General features: G+C 47.6%; 1 protein-coding gene across 2 annotated transcripts in view; it reads right to left on the reverse strand.

The window, feature by feature from the left end:
- Nucleotides 1–17,376, reverse strand: part of GALNT18 (polypeptide N-acetylgalactosaminyltransferase 18) — a 360,452-nt gene that overhangs the window by 109,623 nt on the left and 233,453 nt on the right. For both annotated transcript variants that reach the window (XM_065881395.1, XM_065881396.1), the window contains exons 4-6: nt 9,225–9,408; nt 7,398–7,595; nt 2,639–2,753 (exon numbers count right to left, since the gene is read on the reverse strand). In XM_065881395.1, coding sequence (XP_065737467.1) covers nt 2,639–2,753; nt 7,398–7,595; nt 9,225–9,408 — 497 coding nt within the window. The remainder of the gene's footprint in view (nt 1–2,638; nt 2,754–7,397; nt 7,596–9,224; nt 9,409–17,376) is intronic.

Below are 17,376 nucleotides of genomic sequence, written 5' to 3' on the forward strand. Positions count from 1 at the left end.
TGAGTAAAGTAGAAGAAAATTACTGCATGGACATTGTAATACTCTTTTGGGAATGCTCAAAGGACTTTTATCCCTAGGTCACTGTGGTATATCTAGCTAGTGAGGCTTTTGAATCATAAAGATCTAGGGTTGAATCTTTTCTCTACCTCTTATAAGTCATATGACCTTGAGAACATATTATGTAAGCTCTTTATTTCACAATTTTCTCATCTGAAAAAAGGAGTATTATGATAACAGCTACTTTTTAGGGTGTTTTGTAGATGGATTATATAAGTTAAGTACCAGAACAGGTAATGAATAATTGTGCAAACAGCTCTATTTCTGTGTTCCAAATGGGTAAGGACTTTGAATAAGTTGCCTCTAAATAAATGAGGGGAGGAAAGCAATGTCTCTCATTTTTACATATAATCCTGGGGAGTAACCGAAGGGAGATCCTAGATGGAGAAAGTGAGGCACTGAGATGTTAACTCATAAACATGAAAGAAAAACACTAATAACCACACAAAATGCGAACATCTATTTTGAAGATGGCTGGAGGTTCTGTATCCCTTTAGCGGGGACCTGGAATTGAAATTCAAATTAACTAGCCCCTCCTTCTGTCCTCAGCTCTACCAGCCAACAAGTTGTTGGGTCCCTGCTTTAAAAGCCACCTTTCCTTCAACTCCATGATACTTCACCTCTGTCAAAGGGGAGGGAAGAGACAGAGAAAAAAAAGCTAGGCAACATTTTATACTGTATTTTACACCCCAAGCATCAAACCCCCAAATTTTAAAAAAGTATTTGAAAGCCTCACCCAGGCCCACACTCCAGAGCAGCTTTATAATCTAGGCAAGGAAAAGGCAGGAGCCTCCCACCACTCCGTGATTGACTCACATACGTGCTGGAAGCACAGTTCACAAATCTAATTCCTTTCTCCATTCCTAGACATTTTTACCCAGAGAACATAAGTGACTGGAGGCGGTCCTGCCCACTCAGCCAATTCCCAGCAGCAGCTCCTAGTAAAAAATATTATGTTTGGGAGCAAGCATTTATCCAGGAACGTGCGGAAATGAGATGGTGAGGATGCAAATGGTGAATAAATGACCAGTGTAGGGAGAGCGGAGAAGCGAGGGTGATTATGCAGCCTCTGTCCTCTATGAATATATTAGTTCCCCAATAAGCCCATGCATCTTGACTGTCTCCAAAGAGATTTCTCTGGGTTTCAGTGAAAACAGGTGTCTGGAAGCGTTTCCTAAGCTTGGCTTCAGGCAAGCTGCTCCTGCCACCAGACCTCAAAGCCCTAGTATTAAGTCTGGGTGACAAGTCAGGCCCACACTGCCTGCCAGGCTATTGGAGGTATTGTGAGATGCTCATTGGAGGTGCCCAGTCTCCCCTCAGGGCAGGGTGAGGACTGTCCAGGGACAGCTGACTGCCCAGTGGGTTGAAGATAGGAGGTAAGGCGGGTGTACTCAAGCTGGAGTCCTTGAAGGACACCAAAGATTAGGAACAAGAGACGCCAGATACAGACACTAAGGCCAAAGGGGCAAGAATGGGGTCACTAGTGGGAACCAGGCAGATACTGGGTGGACTGCATGGAGGGCAGGCAGCGAGGGGGAACATCTCAGATGATTGCCATGAACACCAGCAGGTACAAGGGCTGGCCAGGGGCTGGCGAGCCTGTAGCACATGGTGTGCCAGGCTGCTTAAAGAGCCCTGTGGAGAGGACCGTGGGGGGCATTGTGAGGACAAGCACAGCTTGCATGTTGGTTTCTTCATGAGGCTAGGACCACAGCCTAGACAGAGGGGTGGGCTTCCCTGTAGTGGACGAGGTCCTTCCTTGTATCCATGATCATATTTCTGTCACCTGCCAAGGGACCTAATGTGTCCCTCAGTCATAGGGATGGGGTTCATTTTGGAGTTATCTTTGCATGGGCCGAGGGAAAGGGGCCAGAGCCTTGGAAATGTTCCTGTAGGATGAGAGATTAAATTGTACCTGGTGTGGATTCACACCGCACGTTGATAACTGCAAAGGGCCCTGTACCTTGGGGCAGGATGGCGGATAGCTCTGGAAAGTAGTGTGAGGCATGTACGGGCCTGAGGGTCTGACCAACGCGTGGTGGGTCAGAAACCCACGTGGAGTGAGCCTGGCTGTGTTTTGCTGTTTATTCCCCGTGAGTTTATTTCTCTGGAGCCCTCTCTTGACAAAGTCTTTAGGAAGGCTCTGGTGGCCACTGTGGGGGAGATGGAGAATAACAGAGTAAGAAATCCCAAAGGGAGGTGACAGCATAAGGAAGTGGCTCTGAGGGTCCCTCCTGTTCAGCAGCCCCTTCCTGGAGCACCCCTTTTCTCACCCCTGAGAAGTCTGTGTTTGATTTTAGCCAAGATGTCACCCTTGATTTGGGAGCTCAAATCTCCCATGTCTCCACCCCAGCCAAAGTAGTTTCTGATGTTCTTTTCTTCCTGAAAATTCTATAGGTCCCTACCTGTGTCTCTATCCCATCCCCACCAGCCCTGATCACATACACATGGACCAAGGTTAGGCACTGGACGTCCAGAATCAGTCCACCACCCTCAACCCTGAGCCCCATTTCTCCACTCCTGGACTCATTCACCCTCTGGGGAGCTGAGCCACGCCCTACGGGTGGGAAACCCTGCTCACCCTGATCCCGAGCTCGACGTTCTCGCCTCCGTAGACCTCCATGCCTTCATCCAGTAAGCCGATCTCCTGGAAGTACTGCCGGTCCACAATGAAGCAGCCAATGAGTGCAGGGCTCCTGCAGGGCATGGGGAGATGGCCACTGGTTAGCAGAGGGGCTGTCTCATGGGGGCCGCCAGAGCAGTAAGGGCAGTGCTGCCTTCCTGCCAGGAGGATCTGGTCCTCTCCCTTCGTTTGCTGCCAGAACTGGTGTGGGCCTTGCTCTCCAAGAGGCCCTCCTGGGTCCACCCTCACCAGCTATTCCAGGGAGGTTGTTTCAGCAGGGCAGTGGGAGACAGCTTGTGTCCTGGGACCAGCCATCACTTCTGGTGGTGCTTGCATGTATGTCAGCCCAGAGAAGTAGTGCTCAGCCTACCAGTGGACACTGCATGACTGTATCTCTGGCTGCCCTGACCCCTGCACTCCAAACTGCACAGCCAGTTTTTGTTTCTGCCCGGGCGCCCACGCCAGCTTTCCCACCCTTCACCTTGGTCCCTTTAGAGAGACGAGTTGGGGCTTTGGATAGCATAGTAAATCATTTGGGTTTTATCTGTAGGTAAATGAGTGTCAAAGAAGAATTTTAAGCAGACAGTGGTATAAGCAGATCTGTATTTGGAAAAAGAATACTCAGGCAGCTGTGGGGTGATTGAGATCGGAGGAGATTGGGTAGAAATCGAGGAATCCAGTTGGGAAGCTTGTTGCTATATCCAGATGGGCAATGATGAAGACCTGGACCAGAGTACCAGGACCGGAGACAGAGATTATTTAAAGACATATTTTGAGGTAAAAGCAGCAGAACTTTGAAACAGAGGAACTATGAAGATGAGAGAAGGGGAGGAATCTGGATGCCAGCTGGCGTTCTGCTTGGGTGATGGTGGAGTGGGGACCACCCATCAATAGGGGGGATAGAGAAGAAGCTGGTTTCAGAAGGAAGAGGGAGTCCATGCTGGGAAAACTGATCTTAAAGTGACTGTGGGTCACTAGGGGGAGATATCTAACAGGCACGGCCTAGCTAGCTGGTCTGGGTTGGAATTCAGCAGGGATCTTAGGCTGGAGCAACACGTCAACAGCTTGTGGGTCCAGAAGCTGGAAGGCCTTTCCTTAGCGAGTGTAAGCGTGGGATACATGGCTGTGTACAGACATCCGATGCAGAACGTCACGAGGAGAGATTAACATTAGGTGAATCAGCAGGAGCGCACGTGGGCTGCTTCTCTGCTGAAAGCATCAAATTACTCTGCATTGTTCCCCTGCACGCTGCTACCGCTTCTAGCCCCTGCGTAGCATTTTATCAGCTGGTGGCTGAGGAACTGGAGGGAAAGAAAAGGAGAAATGAAGAATCCTTAGTGATGAGAAAACTGTCACTCAAATGCAAATGGACCCATCTTTGAAATTGTAATCTCATCAAGGTGGAGAAACAGCCATTTTGCAGGCCATTTCTTTGGAGAATGCTGACGCAGGAGGCTGCTTGGGCAGAGACTGGTGCCTTGGGGTCCCTGCCCCTCCTGCTTTCAAATTACAGCCTTTTATTCTGAATGGCCTCAGCTTCCACAGACCGCAGGCATCCAGGACAGTCAATCCACCTCAAGCCACCGCTCCTTTAGGCTGAGTTCCTACTCTGGTGGTGGGGACGTGTGACCTGGCTTTAGAGGTGAGTGCTAGGGGAAAGGTTCCCCATTCTGCCTGTGCATCTCTGAAAGAAGTTCCCTAGACTCTCTGAGCCTCTGATTCCAGATCTATGAAATAGAATCAACTATAACCTCACAAGGGTTAAATTAAATAATGTAAAGCACTTGAAAACCTCTGGGACATAACTGGTACTCAAAAGATCACTTTAAAAGATGCACTTGCACATTGAAGAAGCCCAGACAATCCCCCCTCTAAACGCATGGTGGTTTTAAAACATCAGCCCTGCAGAGTGGACTCTCCGCCTTTTCCTTGATGTTACTGAAATGTGTTTTGTTTTGTTTAACATCTTTATTGGAGTATAATTGCTTTACAATGGTGTGTTAGTTTCTGCTTTATAACAAAGTGAATCAGTTATACATAAACATATATCCCCATATCTCAAATGTTGAGCAGGCCAGGGCATTCTGGGATACAGAGTAGGGGGCCTTCCCTAAATGGCCAGACCCAGTCAGGGAAAGAACAGAATCTAAAACAGTACTCTGAGAAGAGCACAGGCCCCCTCAGTCTTCATTACTTATTAACTGCCTAGGGTATTAAGTGGACCTACTCAGCCTGAAAGTGTTTCTGATTTATATCTTCTGATTCCCAAAAGGGTTAGAAATAGCTTACAAGAGAACGTAAAATACATTGAAAAAAATAGATAAATGTCTGAAAAGACTAAAATTCCACCAAAAATTAGAGGCTGGTTAGAATGCATGTGTCTTCTTTCATGATTCTTAAAGTGGACCCACAAAGTTGACCCTGAGCTTCCTGGTGGCCAAGGTGAAAATGAACACATATGGTCTTAGAAGTAAGACTTACAGTTCCCAGGTAGAAATGTCATACTAATTCCTCAGGAATAGCAGGCCTTTCAGTTTGAAAGAAATTTCTCATGTCAGTCTTCTTAAAGGGGTCACTTTGGGATGTAGAGGACAACAAGCTTAAAGCCATCCCTTTAGAACGCAACAGAAGATATCTCTGGGCTCTTTTTATAGCTTACATCATGCGGGGGTAAAGCACTAAAGCGCAGCTCCAAGGTGGGCAAGATACACTTGTATAACCCACAGCTTTCTGTGGGCTGTCTTCATCCAGGTATAAACCAAGAATGTTCTTTCAAAATCTTCCATTAATATAATTTCTCTCAGTTAGGATTTTGATAAAAATTAGGTGATGGAATATTTGAGGCTGAGATGATATTCTCTGTCAAGGACCTAGAATGTGGGTCTACTGACTAAGTCTAGGCTGATACACTTAGCGATGCCCGGAACAGAAGCAGCTAATACCAGTGCAGTCTACTGCAAGACCGCTCATTGAGTTATGGCATATTTCCCTCCAATAGCAGTCAACAGACCTGGGGGTAGAATTCAGCCACACCAGTTCTGAGCTCAACAGTGGGTGCCTAGGAGGATGACACTAGGTACAGAATCTAGCTGATCTGGGTTTGGATCCTGGCTGCACTGGCTGGAGCCTTGGCAGGGTCATTCCCCTTTGTCAGTCTTTCTTTCCTCATCTTGTAAAACTGGAATGACACAATGAGTGAGCTGTCATCGGGTTATGATGACGAGCAGATGAGACCATGTGTGTAAAAGGCCCTTGTACACAGCGACCTCCCAGCAAATATTTAACCACATAAGTGTGGCAGAGGCCTAACAGACAGGTGACAGAGACAACCGCAGGAAAGCTAGGTGGGGTTCTCTTCCATCCTGTTTTTTTCTTAAAGAAGATGTTGGGGGTAGGAGTTTATTAATTTATTTTTTTTATTTTTGCTGTGTTGGGTCTTCGTTTCTGTGCGACGGTTTTCTCTAGTTGTGGCAAGCGGAGGCCACTCTTCATCGCGGTGCGCGGGCCTCTCACTATCGCGGCCTCTCTTGTTGCGGAGCACAGGCTCCAGACGCACAGGCTCAGTAGTTGTGACTCACGGGCCCAGTTGCTCTGCGGCATGTGGGATCCTCCCAGACCAGGGCTCAAACCTGTGTCCCCTGCATTGGCAGGCAGACTCTCAACCACTGCGCCACCAGGGAAGCCCTTCTATCCTGTTTTAAACATGAATAGAGTTTTTTCCTTCTGGCAAGGAAAAAATGCCATCTCAGATAGTAATCTCTCACTTTCAATTAAATTTTGCGTAATCTTTCTCCCTCACGTAATACAAAGCAACAACAGTTTCTAATCTCTTCTTTCATTCCAGGAACTGTCCCCTAGGCCACCTTCTGATGCCATCTGTGTGGCATCAGAAGGGAGCATGAAGGCACCTGATCTGTGATTAGCCAGATAGAAATAAAGGCTGGCGGGGATGGCTGTTTCAAGAGTCCTGACCCATAAAATAGAGGCCACGTAGAGGAGTCACTTGGGTGTCTCTGAAGGCAGCAGCAAAGGCAGAAAGAGTTTGGGATCTTTGAATGGCAGTTTGAAGCCACTTTTGTCTGAGTCCTACAGGATAAGCGCAAACATTAGCCAAGCATACACGGTGCTGTGGCGTCTGGTCTTGCCTCTTCGCCCCTCCGGCCTCGTTGCCTGGGGCTCCCCGCTCCCTGTCCTCCTCCTTCCAGTCCCTTTGTACTTCCTCTGTGTCCATGAACTCACTCTGCTCCTTTGAATATGAGTGTCCCTGCCCCAACCTTGCAATCTCTTACTTGCCCTTAAGAAAAAACAAATGCGAATGCTACGGGCTCCGAAAAGGATTCTCCCCAATTTTCATGCACTTTCCACCAGCATGGGGAATAATTTGTGATCCCACTTATTTTATTCCAATTGTTTTCTCTGCTTTCACTAGACTCCAGGCTTTTGGGGGCAGGAATCGAGTCTTGATCACTCTGTATCCCCAGCACAGCAGTTGGCGCCCAGCAAGTGTCCCAGAGCAACGTGCTGAAATGAGTAACTCTGAGACTCTGAATGGATTCTGGGTGCCACAGCTCTTTTAAAAGGGATCGTCAAAACCTGTAAGCTGTGACCGAAGGTCACTTGCTGATGCAGCTGGAGTTTGGGAAACAAGGGTCAGGCTGGGAGGGGAGCCCTTGCCTGGAAGACAAGACAGAGAGACCCCCAGGTAAGAATGCTTTACCTGATTGGGGCCGTGGAGTTCTCCAGTTTCCACCAGGCCTTAGGGGGGTTTAGGTAGCGGCACCACAGCTCCCAGTCAAAGCCCTGAGCGGCCAGCGGGTACTCTTCTATCTCAAAGTTGTCGTATTTGATGTTGTCAAAGGATGGCGAGATGATCCGTTTCCGGTTCTCCTTAATGCGGGTGAGCACGGGTTCAGCCCTGGGCAGGGGAGAGGGAGAGAGGGAAACTGGCACCTTTTAAAGTTCCTTCCCCCACAGAAGAAGGAAGGAACTCCTGGCCGTCTCCTCCAGGGGAGAGCTGCTCTGCCTCCTGGGAAAGACTCCCTATTCCATCTCCCACCCCCATGCTTCCGGGCTAGCAAGAGGCCTGACCCCTCCTTCAGCATGTCCCAGGCTGAGCTGACAGATTCTTAGTGCCTCAGATCCTGGTGTCTGCTTGATTTCCTTTTCTCCATTAGAAAAAAAAGAAATCCAAGACTTAAGAAAGAAGAAAGGAGCAGATCTGAGGTTCCATGGGAAGCTTTCAACTTGGGCTTTGATTTTGCTAAAATGCAGTGCATCAGCCAGGAGGAAAAGGCAGATGAGGACGGCAGAGACACGGAAGTGAGAACAAACCTACTTCCACCCGTTGTGTGATGCTGCTTCGGTCCTTCCAGACATGCCACCCGCACCCCACGCGTCCCCACTGCCCAAGGAGAGGTGGGGGGATCGGGCTTCCACGGAGCCCGGAACCCCTAGGGGCACGAGGCGAGTAAAATGTTTGCAGACAGGAATGATAAGCTTCTCATTAAAAATGCATTTGTTGCACAATTGTTTATCCAAATCAGCTTGAAATAGCAAGTGTCCCTCTCCTCTTCTGGCCATAAATCCAGTGAAAATGCTTTTTAAATCATCACAAATGGCAAGCAGTGACTTCAGCTATAAAAAGTGGCTGCATTACAGCCTTAATTCGGGCCTGCTATGGAAAAGTATGCCTCCACCCAGTCCTGCTGTGTGCGTGCCCGCTGCCCCTTCCTGCTAAAGGGCCCACCTCACCCCACTCCAGGGAGGCAGAGGGTGGCACCTGGAGTCTGGGGGTGGGGTGGACAGCAGACCCCAGTACCATCATGCATAGTGGTTAGGGTGGTTCACTCGGCCATCCCCAGCACCTGGGACCCCCTAAGCCCAGGCTCTCTGCAAAGCCACACACAGTGGGCCATAGAACGCCCTCCAGCCTGCAGGGATGCTGGCATCAGGTGCCCTGTCCCTGCTTGGCTGAAGCCACTGAGGCCATGCCCCACCCAGCACCTGAGCAGCCCTGGACAGAGAAAGAAAGATTTTCTAGACCTAGTTTTACCAGGAGAAAGAATCTGAGGTGCTGTGCTACCTCTGGCCTGGCATCTGGGGGAGCCCAGGGCACCTGTGACAACGTCAAGTCACCCTGGCTCCCTTTGCCCTCTCGGTCCTGTTCCTGTATTGGGGGTTGGGCTTCTGCCTTGTGTCTGGTCCAGCTCTCCATTTCCCAGGGGTCACAGCCTGGTCCTTAGCTGGGCTGGAACTCTTGCTTTGCCCTTAGCATTTACCTCTCTCTCCCATCACGTCTCCTAGAGGACCACACCAGCCTGAGTCACACCTGATACCACCAACACTTGAGACACTGTGTGTTGACCTGTTGATTCCTGACCCTCCCCTACCTTGAAGGGCCAGCCCTGTGGCCTGGTCACCCGTACACCCAGATCTCTCCTCTCCCCCATCACGACTGCGATCTCAGCAGGCTTTGCACCCATTTGAGCCACAGCCCCTGGAACACATTGGGACTCATCCTCCTCAGCTCCCGATGGGCACTTACCAGCCCACGTTGAACTCCACATGGGCATCAAAGAGTGCCACTACGGGGGCAGTGGCGGCCCTCCAACCACTGACCCTGGAGCGGATAAGGCCTTCCTGCTTGCTGTGCCGCACGACCTTGATGAAGCCTGGCTTCTGGCCGTTCACCTCGTCCACATACTCTGACAGCTTCTCCTTCAGCTCCTCTGTGAGGGAGAAAATGCACCGTTAGCACACCGAGGGCTGGAGCAATCAACACATTCACACTTTCAGGGTGAGCTGACCCCCAGAGACAGGCAAGAGGAGCCAGTCCCTGCCCCAGGCCTTCCTTGGCATTTCCGAGCTCAGCTTTGAAGGGAAAAATAGAGGCAAAGGACCTGAACCAAGATGGCGGAGTAGAAGGACGTGCTCTCACTCCCTCTTGTGAGAACACCAGAATCACAACTAGCTGCTGGACAATCATCGACAGGAAGACACTGGAACTCACTAAAAAGATACCCCACATCCAAAGACAAAGGAGAAGCCACAGTGAGATGGTAGGAGGGGCGCAATCACAGTAAAATAGAATCCCGTAACTGCTGGGTGGGTGACTCACAGACTGGCAAACACTTATACCACAGAAGTCCACCCACTGGAGTGAAGGTTCTGAGCCCCATGTCAGGCTTCCCAACCTGGGGGTCGGGCAATGGGAGGAGGAATTCCTAGAGAATCAGACTTTGAAGGCTAGTGGGATTTGATGCAGGACTTCAACAGGACTGGAGGAAACAGAGATTCCACGCTTGGAGGGCACACACAAACTAGTGTGAGCATTGGGACCCAGGGGAAGGAGCAGTGATCCCAGGGGAGACTGAACCAGACCTACTTGCTAGTGTTGGAGCGTCTCCTGCAGAGGCAGGGGGTGGCTGTGGCTCACCGTGCAGACAAGGACACTGGCAGCAGAAGTTCTGGGAAGTACTCCGTGGCGTGAGCCCTCCCAGAGTCCGCCATGAGCCCTAACAAAGAGCCCGTAGGCTCCAGTGTTGGGTTGCCTCAGGCTAAACAACCAACAGGGAGGGAACCCAGCCCCACCCATCAGCAGACAAGCGGATTAAAGTTTTACTGAGCTCTGCCCACCAGAGCAACAGTCAGCTCTACCCACCACCAGTCTCTCCCATCAGGAAACCTGCACAAGCCTCTTAGATAGCCTCATCCACTAGAGGGCAGACAGCAGAAGCAAGAAGAACTACAATCCTGCAGCCTGTGGAACAAGAACTACATTCACAGAAAGACAGACAAGATGAAAAGGTAGAGGGCTATGTATCAGATGAAGGAACAAGATAAAACCCCAGAAAAACAACTAAATGAAGCGGAGATAGGCAACCTTCCAGAAAAAGAATTCAGAATAATGATAGTGAAGATGATCCAGGACCTCGGAAAAAGAATGGAGGCAAAGATTGAGAAGATGCAAGAAATGTTTAACAAAGAACCTAGAAGAATTAAGGAACAAACAAACAGAGATGAACAATACAATAACTGAAATGAAAACTACACTCGAAGGAATCAATAGCAGAATAACTGAGGCAGAAGAACGGTTAAGTGACTTGGAAGACAGAATGGTGGAATTCACTGCTGCAGAACAGAATAAAGAAAAAAGAATGAAAAGAAATGAAGACAGCCTAAGAGACCTCTGGGACAACATTGAACGCAACAACATTCACATTATAGGGGTCCCAGAAGGAGAAGACAGAGAGAAAGTGCCCGAGAAAATATTTGAAGAGATTATAGTCGAAAACTTCCCTAACATGGGAAAGGAAATAGCCACCCAAGTCCAGGAAGCGCAGCGAGTTCCATACAGGATAAACCCAAGGAGAAACATGCCGAGACACATAGTAATCAAATTGGCAAAAATTAAAGACAGAGAAAAATTATTGAAAGCAGCAAGGGAAAAATGACAAATAACATACAAAGGAACTCCCATAAGTTTAACAGCTGATTTCTCAGCAGAAACTCTACAAGCCAGAAGGGAGTGGCATGATATACTTAAAGTGATGAAATGGAAGAAACTACAGCCAAGATCACTCTACCTGGCAAGGATCTCATTCAGATTCGATGGAGAAATCAAAAGCTTTACAGACAGGCAAAAGCTAAGAGAATTCAGCACCACCAAACCAGCTCTATAACAAATGCTAAAGGAACTTCTCTAAATGGGAAACACAAGAGAATAAAAGGACCTACAAAAACAAACCAAAAAACAATTAAGAAAATGGTCATAGGAACATACATAGCAATAATTACCTTAAACATGGATGGATTAAATGTTCAAACCAAAAGACACAGGCTTGCTGAATGGATACAAAAACAAGACCCATATATATGCTGTCTAAAAGAGACCCACTTCAGACCTAGGGACACATACAAACTGAAAGCGAGGGGATGGAAAAAGATATTCCATGCAAATGGAAATCAGAAGAAAGCTGATACAAAATTAATGGACAGAAATCTCTTGCATTCCTATACACTAATGATGAAAAATCTGAAAGAGAAATTAAGGAAACACTCCCATTTACCATTGCAACAAAAAGAATAACATACCTAGGAATAAACCTACCTAGGGAGACAAAAGACCTGTATGCAGTAAACTATAAGACACTGATGAAAGAAATTAAAGATGATACCAACAGATGGAGAGATATACCATGTTCTTGGATTGGAAGAATCAATATTGTGAAAATGACTATACTACCCAAAGCAATCTACAGATTCAATGCAATCCCTATCAAATTACCAATGGCATTTTTTACGGAACTAGAACAAAAAACCTTAAAATTTCTGTGGAGACACAGAAGACCCCAAATAGCCACAGCAGTCGTGAGGGGAAAAAACAGAGCTGGAGGAATCAGACTCCCTGACTTCAGAGTATACTACAAAGCTACAGTAATCAAGACAATATGGTACTGGCACAAAAACAGAAAGATAGATCAATGGAACAAGATAGAAAGCCCAGAGGTAAACCCAAGCACCTATGGTCAACTAATCTATGACAAAGGAGGCAAGGGTATACAATGGAAAAAGACAGTCTCTTCAATAAGTGGTGCTGGGAAAACTGGACAGCTACATGTAAAGGAATGAAATTAGAACACTCCCTAACACCATACACAAAAATAAACTCAAAATGGATTAGAGACCTAAATGTAAGACCAGACACTATAAAACTCTTAGAGGAAAACATTGGAAGGAAACTCTTTGCCATAAATCACAGCAAGATCTTTTTTGATTCACCTCCTAGAGTAATGGAAATAAAAACAAAAATAAACAAATGGGACCTAATGAAACCTTAAAGCTTTTGCACAGCAAAGGAGACCATACACAAGGCGAAAAGACAACCCTCAGAATGGAAGAAAATATTTGCAAACGAATCAATGGACTAATCTCCAAAATATATAAACAGCTCATGCAGCTCAATATTAAAAAAGCAAACAACCCAATCCAAAAATGGGCAGAAGACCTAAATAGACATTTCTCCAAAGAAGACATACAGATGGCCAAGAGGCACATGAAAAGCTGCTCAACATCACTAATTATTAGAGAAATGCAAATCAAAACTACAATGAGGTATCACCTCACACCAGTTAGAATGGGCATCACCAGAAAATCTACAAACAACAAATGCTGGAGAGGGTGTGGAGAAAAGGGAACCCTCTTGCACTGTTGGTGGGAATGTAAGTTGATACAGCCACTACGGAGAACAGTATGGAGGTTCCTTAAAAAACTAAAAATAGAACTAACATATGATCCAGCAATCCCACTACTGGGCATATACCCAGAGAAAACCATAATTCAGAAAGACACATGCACCCCAATGTTCATTGCAGCACTATTTACAGTAGCCAGGTCATGGAAACAACCTAAATGTCCATTGATAAAGAAGATGTGGTACATACATATAATGGAATATTACTCAGCCATAAAAAGGAACAAAAGTGGGTCATTCGTTGAGATGTGGATGGATCTAGAGACTGTCATACAGAGTGAAGTAAGTCAGAAAGAGAAAAACAAATATCATATATTAACACATATATGTGGAACCTAGAAAAATGGTACAGATGAACCAGTTTGCAGGGCAGAAATTGAGACACAGATGTAGAGAACAAACGTATGGACACCAAGGGGGGAAAGCAGCGGGGGTGGGGATTGTGGTGTGATGAATTGGGTGATTGGGATTCACATGTATACACTGATGTGTATAAAATGGATGACTAATAAGGACCTGCTGTATAAAAAAATAAATTAAATAAAATTCAAAAAACCCCAAAAAACAAAATCATAGCTGAGAACTTTCTAGATGTAAAAAAAAAAAAAAAAAATAGAGGCAAAAACAGTATTTATTGAGTCCCGCAACACGAAGAGGGTCACGTGCCTCACACACAGTTAGAATGGGCATTTAATCTTCACAAGCCCCTGGGAAAATGCAGCTCAGAAGGGTTGAGCAATGTGTCCAATGCCATGCAGCCTGTGAGTGGGAGTTCCGTTCAAGCCAGGTCTAATGAGCTCAAAAGCCCCTTTCTTCTCATCTATTCAGGGACTTCCTTCTTCCTCAGTGCTCTCCACCAGTCCTCCCCTAACCCCCTGAGAAAGCTCCATCTGCAAAGACCATAGCCCAGGACGCACTCCTCGCCTGGACATCCACCTTTCCAGGAAACGGATGACCAAGAGCTGTGTCTATGAAAGTGGCTGGCATTGGTTTGCTGCTGGCTGTCTCTGGGCCTGGCTAAGCATCTGATTCCCCTGCCTCTTCATAACTGTATACGGGGCCTGCAGCAGCAGAACAGGGCCTGAGCAGCCACATTCATTGTGTTTTCCTTAGCAGCTCAGGCAACACCCTATGTGCCCCGCTTCTCCCCAGATGATGGCCTGAGTGGGCCACATTCACCCACCTCCAACCACAGCACCTCCCCAGGACTTAATTTCCAATCGCCCCTCCCCCCATCTTCCCAGCCTGCCCACTCCCAGGCCCTGGGACAGACCCACCTGGGCTGAGCCCTGCGTGTCCCTTGGTGCCCAGTCTGAGGCCTTGCCAGACAGGCAGCCCACTAGGAGTGAGAAAAGGGCATGAGGCAGCTGGCACGGTTCCTGGCACATGGTAGGTGCACCTCATGGCAGGAGCACAGTGTAGGAGAAAGAGGACAGCTTTCGGAGTCAACAACACTGCATTTTGGACTTCCCTGGTGGTGCAGTGGTTAAGAATCTGCCTGCCAACACAGGGGACATGGGTTCGAGCCCTGGTCCGGGAAGATCTCACATGCCGCAGAGCAACTATGCCCGTGTGCCACAACACCTCAGTCTGCGCTCTAGAGCCCGCGAGCCACAACTACAGAGCCTGCATGCCACAACTACTGAAGCCCATGTTCCTAGAGCCCGTGCTCTGCAACAAGAGAAGCCACCGTAATGAGAACCCTGCACACCACAACGAAGAGTAGCTCCCGATCGCCGCAACTAGAGAAAGCCCACGGGCAGCAACGAAGACCCAGTGCAGCCAAAAATAAATAAATTTACACACACAAAAAAAACACCACAAACACTGCATTTTAATTCTGCTTTCCATGTATTATCATTGTGACCTGTTACTAAACCAGTTCTTGATGTCCATGGGGATGTTCAGATGCAGTGAATGTATTTTGCACGTGGGAAGGACACGAATTGGGGGGGATTGGAGGGTGGACTGTTATGGATTGAATTGTTTCCCCACAAAGGATATGCTGAATTCTAATAACCCCCAGACCTCAGAATACAACCTTATTTGGAAATAGAATCTTTACAGATTTAACCAAGTTAAGATAGGTCATTAGGTCCTAATCTAATATGATTGGTGTTCTTATAAAAGGGGGAGATTTGGACACAGAGACAGACATACACAGAAGGAAGACAGTGTGGAGAGACACAAAGAGAAGATGGCCATCTAGCAGCCAAGCCACATCTGAGGGTACCAGTAGCTGGGAGGGGGCCTGGAGCAGATCCCTCCCTACCACCTTTAGAGGGAGCACCTTGATTTTGGACTTCTAGCCTCCAGGACTGTGAGGCAATATGCTAAGTCACCCAGTCTGTGGTACTTTGTACTTTGCAGCCCTAGGAAACTGACATGGTTGTTATGAGGATGAAATGGGATTGACATGTGTGAAAAGTGCATAGCAATTTCTCTCCTTTTTGTAGTTTCTACCATACTGGGAGTTGTAAGAGATGGGGGAGCTGACTGTCCCTAGAAATTGGGGGATCCATCTCTGGCTGACAAGGCCCTCTTCATAGGCTCTGGTCCAGGACCACCTCTTCCTGCTCTGCCCTACCCCCAGGTCCAAAGTGTGCAAGAAGCAAGGTCACAGGGGCCAGGAGATACAAATGTGTGCAATGGCCTCACGCCCAGGGAAGGCAATGGAGCGTGGAGCCGGAGTTGGTGCGCCTTCCTACAGATACTGATTTCAAGCCTTTTACCACGTGATGCTGGCCAAACAAATAAGTCTGGATGGGTGGGTAAGCTGTGGTCCCTAGGCTGCTTTGTGCACCACTGCTTGAGTTAATCATCAAGGAGATGAGGAGGCTGTGAATCCGAGGGAAACATGCTGACAGGGAGGGAGGCAACTTTTGTGCTGGACAGCTACTACCTCGCTCTGTGACCTTGGGCAAGTTCCTGTAAATCCCAAGACCTCAGAGTTAGACAGGATTTGAAAGTTCATTTTGAACCAATTACCCAGCTGAGGTTTGAATGTCCTCTGTGTATCCCGATGAGTGATCATCCAGCCCCTGCGATGACAGAGAACTGTGCAATCCATTCCAGCTATCAGATGTTCGTTTTTCTTTTCCCCTCCAAGTGCCACAGTCCCTCAACCTTCCACTCATTGGTCCAAGACTTATTTGGGGGCCATAGAACGCAGATCAAGTCCCTTTTCCACTTGGCAACACTTTAGAGCTGAAGACCATCCTTAAGACCTTGCTGAGAATTTCTCTAGGTCAAATGTCTTCAGTTCCTCCTTGTATTTCCTCATTATCTAGTGAGTTCAAGTTCTTTATCGTGTTGCACTTCTCCCTAAATATGTTAGTTTTTCTCTAACACTTTTAAGTTATGAAGCTAGAAATTGGCCTGGTTTTTTTTTTTTGGAGTAAACTGAGCTATATAGAATAGAGGGAACTAATCACCTCCCTTAATCTAGCATCCATACACCCATCAATATCTTAATAGCTTAAGGTCACATTAACTCCGCCTACTTTTGACACAAATTGACCTTACTAGACACACACGCTTAACAGGTTCTTTTCACATGGTGCTGCTAAGTCAGGCCTCCTCCATCCCATCTCTTCACGGATGCTTGTGTGTGTGCATGCATGTACTCCTGTGCTCTCAGCCAAAACAGGATCTTTCATTTACTCCCCTTAAATCCAATCTTTTTAAAGATTTACAATGTCTCTCTAAAGTAAAAATGCTTTCCCCCTGATTCTGTTACCCAGTGTCTTTGTTATATAACCCTTCAGCTTTCAGCTTCTGCAGAAGTGGTGTGCACTTGCCTTTTGCTGTCATTCAAATCACCCTTTTAAATAGCGTGACCCTTGTCTGAAGCTAGGTTCAGTGGGGGCTGTCAGGCGTTCTCATCCAGCTTGGAGAAAATTCAGCTGACTTTTGGGTCACCACCAACACGCAGTGCATCTCACTCTAGCCAATAAGAAAACGACCTCATGCTCTCCTGTTGGCGCCCCTGACTGCGGAGGCCTGGGGATGCCGCTGTCTCACAAATGGCAGGAAGTTGGCAGTACAGTTGTGTAGCTCAGCGTACCCCATGCTTACAAGGTCTTCAAGTGTGGTTGCCAGGAGGAAACGCTTACTGTTTCATCACTTCAAAGGTCCACTCTTCATATATCCTTTTTGAAATTTTAAGTAGAGCTCATAAAGCCTGATATTTGGGCTTTTGACGGTGGCCGTTAAGTGGTGAGTGCACAGAACTTGGAATGAGAACTGGGCTAGTACCAAATGACCCCCCTCCCTGCCCCCGGGGAGGACAGACCTGTTCCCTGGTCTCCTTCCCCATCCCCCAGGTGAGAATCACTGCCCATGGGGACCACTGTTACTGAGGTGTTGATGGGACAGGGCTGTGGGTAATTGCCACCAAATGATCTCCCATGAATCCCACCTCAATGAGTTCACATCCTGGGTG

Source organism: Phocoena phocoena, chromosome 8, assembly GCF_963924675.1.
Source record: "Phocoena phocoena chromosome 8, mPhoPho1.1, whole genome shotgun sequence".
In the NCBI taxonomy this organism is placed as follows: domain Eukaryota; kingdom Metazoa; phylum Chordata; class Mammalia; order Artiodactyla; family Phocoenidae; genus Phocoena; species Phocoena phocoena.